The 6,374-nt window shown below is 35.3% G+C and overlaps 1 protein-coding gene across 2 annotated transcripts in view; it reads left to right on the forward strand.

The window, feature by feature from the left end:
- TTC39C (tetratricopeptide repeat domain 39C) overlaps positions 1–6,295 on the forward strand; it is a 110,665-nt gene extending 104,370 nt beyond the window's left edge. The window contains exons 11-14 of one of the 2 annotated variants that reach the window (XM_036823561.1): positions 1,710–1,807; positions 2,935–3,039; positions 4,337–4,375; positions 4,927–6,295. In XM_036823561.1, coding sequence (XP_036679456.1) covers positions 1,710–1,807; positions 2,935–3,039; positions 4,337–4,375; positions 4,927–5,016 — 332 coding nt within the window. In that variant the 3' untranslated portion in view covers positions 5,017–6,295. Of the gene's footprint in view, positions 1–1,709; positions 1,808–2,058; positions 2,149–2,934; positions 3,040–4,336; positions 4,376–4,926 lie in introns of those variants that run through there. The other variant, XM_036823563.1, reaches the window with a different exon arrangement.
- Positions 6,296–6,374: the final 79 nt, after the last annotated feature.

A 6,374-nucleotide genomic window follows, 5' to 3' on the forward strand; every position in this document is an offset into this window, starting at 1 on the left:
CATTGCCTCTCACCACGCTCCCACCCGCCCCCACCCCCCCAGTGCCTTTGCACTTGGCTGTTCTCTGCCTTCAAAAGCTCTTCCCACAAACATCCACATGGCTCCTTCACTCATTTTCTTCAGGTCTTTACCCACCTGTGGCTTTTTCAGTGGGCCTTAACCTGTACGTTTCCGACACACATGCATACCGCTATCTCCTTTCCTGGCTTTATTTTTTACCTTAGTTTGTACACTTCCTTAATACACTTATTTTACCTATCGTGTCTTTTGTGTCATCTCTCTCCTCCACAAAATGTTAGTTTCCTAAGGGCAGGAATTTTTTTCTCTTTGGTCACTGCTGTCATATAGTAGTTGCTCAGTAAATATTGAATGAATGAGTAGAGTTAATGAATGAATGAGGGGATGAATGAAGTACATTCCCCTTCCTTAACACTGCCGCTGCCTTAAGATCTTTTGAGTACTTTTTCTTTGGAGGTATTTTCCGCCTAGGTTTTTGAGGCACCTCCTGCTTCTATAGGTTTAGACTCTTCTTCACATTTACCTCTTTGCTACTCTACCCAGCTCTTCCAGTTACTTCCAAAACCTTTTCTGGAAACTTGAGCTCTCTCTCTCTTTCTATATATATATATATATACCTACATATACACATGCATACACATATATCACACATATGTACATACATATATACATGTACATACATTTGTGTGTGATATACATGTGTGTATGTGTGTACATATATTATTGTATGTATGTGTATGTTTCTATAAAATCTTTTCAAATCTCAGTACCTTTATTGGTTCATAGAAATAATTACTATTTTTCCTCCTCTGTTAGCTCCACTATGTTTCCAATTTCCACTCTTTTCATTTCCTTGGAAAACTTCCATGTTATCCTCCCAACATGTGTGCCCGTCCTCCGCAGTAGATGGCAAGCTTCTCGAAGTGGAGGGATCAAGTCTGATCCCCTCTCAGAGACTGGTGCAGTACCTTCTACAAACATGTGAAGGTGCTCATTGTGTGGTTTTTTGAATTAATATGATGCAATTGAAAGATACCAATAGACTTTATTTTTTAGAGCGGTTTTAGATTCAAGCAAAATTGGGCAGAAAGGACAGAGAGTTCCTACACACCTCAAACCCCCCCCCCCCATGTGTACCCACACAGCCTCTCCAACCATTAACATCCCCCCCACCCCGTTGCGGTGCATTTGTTACAACTGATGAACCAACACTGGCACAGCATTATCACCTGAAGTCCGTAATTTACATTAGAGTGTATGCTTTGTTTCGTACATTCTATGGGATTTGACAAATGTATCATGACATGTATCCACTCTTATAGATAGTATGATACAGAATAGTTTCACTGGCCTGAAAATCCCCTGTGCTCTACCTTCCAGACCTCTGGCAACTCACCACAGTTTTGCCTTTTCCAGAATGTTATGTAGTTGGAGTCGTACAGTATGCAGCCTTCTCAGATTGGCTTCTTTGACCTAGTAATAATATGATGCAATTTTGAGTCTTCTTGGCACCATGAAGTTTGATATCTTTGTCTTTCTTTGACTAAGGATACTTACTAATGGATGAGGAAGGGAAACCTTCTCAGTTTGAACTTGAATACGTTACTAAACAATGAAATGCTTAACTCTTGATGATATTTAAGGAATTAAGTGAACGTATTTCCTTCCTGCTGTTTTCGCTTCTCTTTAAGCTTGCCATGAAGTGGATGATTCATCTGTCGTTGGATTAAAGTATTTGTTTCTTGGTGCCATACACAAATGTCTAGGGAACTCAGAAGATGCTGTCCAGGTAAACTGTTCATGTGGTGTCATGGCTAAGGAAACTAAACTGTGAAAACCTACATACACGCTTGTAAATAAGAAAAAGGAGAAAGCATTACATAAAGCCAATCTCCCACTGCAGTGTGAGTTTCATCCACTTTATTTGATTAATGTCATCTTCTCAGATGCCAGAAGTTGATGATGGTTCATACTAGTTTTTAATGTGACTTCAGAGCCTTAGAATACTTCTTCACCTATGGGCTTCTTTTCTGGCACTAGCTGTTTATCAAAGATGACAGCCTCAATTGGAGGAGGAAGAAATGAGGAGGCAGACAATTTTGAAGGAGCAGAGTGAAGCCTCCTAGCTAGGTAAATACAAATATGATCAGGCATGTCAGCCTGTGTCCACTTTTCCTCCCTCTATAACTGCAGATTATTGATGCATTACTGAGGTGAGATCTAGAAAGTTGTTAGCTTAAGATATTCTGTGAACATATTATATGAAAAAGAACCATTCATTATCTTCAAATGTAGTTGGAGGGATTTTTCTGGGTTTTTTGTTTGGTTGTTTGTTTTTACAGACATCCAGGTGTTATTTTGATTATTCTTTGAGAGAGTTCATGTACTGTAGTAAGAGACTTTGGCTTTTAAATCCTAGGGTGTTGATACACTTGTATTATAATTTTAAATTAATTTTCAGTGTGGGGTATAATAGTTATTACACAGCTCTAAATAGCTTATTTTAGATCATATGCTTAAGTATCAGTAAGATACGGTCAAGACACCTGTCAAGAGATGGTTCTTGGCTTGTTTACTTTCTGTCTTAAATATTAAAATGGAATGTTCAGATTTGGAGGTGCAGATAAAGATGTTCTCTGCAATAAAATCAGTAGAGGCTGGTGTGTCAACTAGGAAAATAAGTAGCACAAATTGGGCTGACTGATGGGTAACATATACTGGCACAAGTTCACCAGACAGGTATATAAAGGACTTATAAGATATGGATGAGAATAAATGGGAAGGAACAAAGATGCAGAAAAGGAGAAAACCTGATACAGAATACACATCCTCCTAAAGATGTGATGAGACTTAAGTAGGAAAATGAGCCTAAGTAGAGAAATGAATTAATTCCAAAAATATTCGTATTACTTTCAGTTCTTTCAGCGAGCTGTTAAAGATGAGTTGTGTCGTCAGAATAACTTATATGTTCAGCCATATGCTTGCTATGAACTTGGCTGTCTTCTGTTAGACAAACCAGAGGTAAGATCTTATCTATTTTCTTAAATTATGTTCATCAGCAAAACTGTGCAAGTGAGCAGGCACAAAACATCCTTCATTTAAAGTAAGTTGATTGAACATAGTGTTTTTTTGTTTTCTTTTCCTTGGTTTCACATACATGAATCCAAGAAGCTATTAATCCTATCTCACTGTGTTTAAGGAGGTAATCTCTTCCCTGGAATTAGAATGATAAATGTAACTTTGGGGACAAAAATTCATTTGGGGCAAAATCATTGCCTTTTCTAGAGTGGTATGGTATGATGTAATGTGGTTTATTCAGAGTACAGAATTGCCTTGTGATTCTAGCTCTGCCGTTTATTTTTATTTAGTGTATGATACGGTTAAGTTATTTAACCACATACCTTCTTCGTAATCTGTAAAACAGGATAAAAAATACCTCCCTTGCCAATTTAATAAAGATTGTAGTGAGAATAAATGAGGATGGTGTGTAGGATTACTTAAAAATTTTTAGAATACCTTATAAATTTGACAGTCATCATTAAGATGAATATTTAAGCACAGTGGGGCAGTTTTTTTAAAAGTGAATTTTAATAATGCTGGATTTGCTTGGTAGCTTCTTTTAGAAGCTCAATTACATACTATTGACTGTATAAAATTCTAATTTTCAGTAAATTCAAGTCAGCCTTCAAATACATGGACTTTTTAAAAGTTGAGCTAAATCAACAGAAATATTCTAGCCTAATCCTTAAATATGTAGCTTATCTTGCCAAAGATAAGCTTTTAATTGGTAACTCTTTTCATTTGAAATTCTAATTTTACCAAAATAGAAAATGCAATTTTTATGAATTTTGGTAGAAACTTCTAACACCATATTCTTTAAGGAAATTTTTACTCTTAATGCAGCCTTAAAATATATACATAAACTACAAGAAGACTGGTCTGTCTCTTGAAAAATGAAGTTGATATTCTCAATCAGTAATGCCTTCAAAAAAACTTACTTCAAATAAACTTAAATTATCATCAATTTTGGGTTTTTTAGTAAGATCTTAAACTATTATACTCTTCTAAAGTATGATAGCCCTTTATAAAATAATAATGAAGATTATAAAAATTATTTATCAAGTAATGCCTTAATGTAAACATGTAAACAGCATTATATTAAAGAAAAATTGAGTCAGTATGCTTGAATGAGCACTTGACTCCCCTCTATGTCACTGTGAATTTTTAAAATTAATATATTTTCCTATTATAACATTTTCTGCTTGAGTGTATATAAATATAGATGTTAAGAGATAATGTGTTTTTCTTACATTCATAGACTGTAGGAAGAGGCAGAAGTCTCCTTCTTCAAGCAAAGGTAAAAATGCCTAAAAATGCTCAATCTCTCTCTTTCCAGTGACCCTTCTTATCCTCTGTAGTGTACTCTGGAGTCTGAATTCAAGAAATATTGTGAAATGATTGTCCTGGTTGGTATTTCTGGAGGGGAAACTGATAACTGAATCAGTGAGCAGTTGATTTTTAAGTGAAATTACACATGAAGCTCCTATGAAATTGCTCATCCTGCTTTATAAAAACTCTTCTCATTTGAGTGGGAAAATAACTGTTGGTTTCATAACTGTGTTCTTGAGTTAAGAAGTTCTAACAGCAACTTCCATTGAGCCCAGCTTAAGACTACTGTCTCAGGAATCACATGAGGGAAATTTTCCAAAGACAGCATTAATAATGCTCAGTTGACTTTTTAAAAACGGACACAAAGTTTGAGGTTTGGGGAATAAGAAAAATCAAGTGAATGCAAAACCTTTGTTAGGAGTGTAAGGAATTTTACTTTGGGCAGTACAAAGCTTGGTGTGATTAATACTGTAGTATTACAGACAGCTTAGCTAATAATCTCTTTCTCTTGTCTTGCAGGAGAATTTCTCTGGCTACGACTTTGAAAACAGATTGCATGTCCGCATCCATGCTGCTCTGGCTTCGATGAGGGAATTGGTTCCTCAGTGACAGACCCGAAGTTCCCGCTCTGTCCCTCCCCACACAGGTTCTGCACTTTAAAAATAGAGGACACAGCTCTTATGAAGATCAGCTTTTCTTCTGAAAACCACCTGGGCCTGGGACACATTTTCTCAGTTAGGTTGATGTATTAAAGATCTCCTCTTTTAAACACATAGCTAAAAAGTAATAATGATGATGATAATAGTAATAATAACTAACCACCCGGGGAGAGGGTTAAGTGACCTTGTTCAAACATTTTAGTTTTGTGATTTATTATTTTTAAAATAAAATTCAACTAAATATTCAACCTGCAATCTTGTAGGAATGCCTACTTGAAGCACACATCTGACTGGGTAACACTAAGAGGTACCTGTAAAATTATTAACAGTATCATGACATAGCACTTATATTGTGTTTTGAAAAAATAAAAGTGCTTTCTAGTGTTTTACTTTATCCTCAAACTATTTCTGAGAATGACATAGCACAGATGTCTCCATTGTCCAGACAATGAAACTCAGTCACAAAAAGGCTAATTGACTTACTGCAATTAATTATTCCTGTTACTATGGAGTAATGAATAGAATGCAAGTCTCCTGACCACAGACCGAATATTCTTTCATTGTAAAAAATATATATATGTTAATAACCCAGGATTCCATGTTTTCTTATTAAAAAACAAATACTCTTCAGCTGAAGTTGTCATCCTTATCTCCAGATTGTCTACAAAAATGTTTCAAAGGACAGACACTTTTATTCCTTTGACAGCCAATCAAGTGAAAGCAAAGAAGATAGTTTTACAACCTAAAGTATAGCTATTTTGCTAAGTTATTAGAAGACCTAGTCTATAGACTGGATAAATAATACCTACATTTTTGGTGTTTCCTTTTCTTTATGATAAAATTGTCTAATTACCAATTTTTGGAAATCTTTCAACAAATTACTTGAAAAGGTTATTCTTGAATGAACATAGATTCTTTTGCCTCAGAATATTTGCTGATGAAGGATTCACTGGACTGTCTGTTGCCAGGATTTAATCATTTTCCCCTTAGCTCAGGTTATTGATATTGTAAACAGTTCAAAGTTATTTTTTAATCCTTCGTTGCTAATTTTTATTGTCACCTAATTTACCTCTTTGTTCAGTACTGCACACCTGTGGTTTTGAAGACTCTAAATACCTCAGACACTTAAGAATTTCTGTCATAATTGTGTGACTAACCTGGCTCAAATCTTAAGGTTAGATATTTTTTTAAATTTACGTTGCAATAAAGAATATCATCTTGGGGTGTCATTTATTTACATATCCTTTTAGCTGAAGTATGATCTCATGCGACATCAATACTTTAAAATATTTCTCTTCAAAACAGACA

Source organism: Balaenoptera musculus, chromosome 14 (genome assembly GCF_009873245.2).
Source record: "Balaenoptera musculus isolate JJ_BM4_2016_0621 chromosome 14, mBalMus1.pri.v3, whole genome shotgun sequence".
NCBI classification, from domain to species: Eukaryota; Metazoa; Chordata; class Mammalia; order Artiodactyla; family Balaenopteridae; genus Balaenoptera; species Balaenoptera musculus.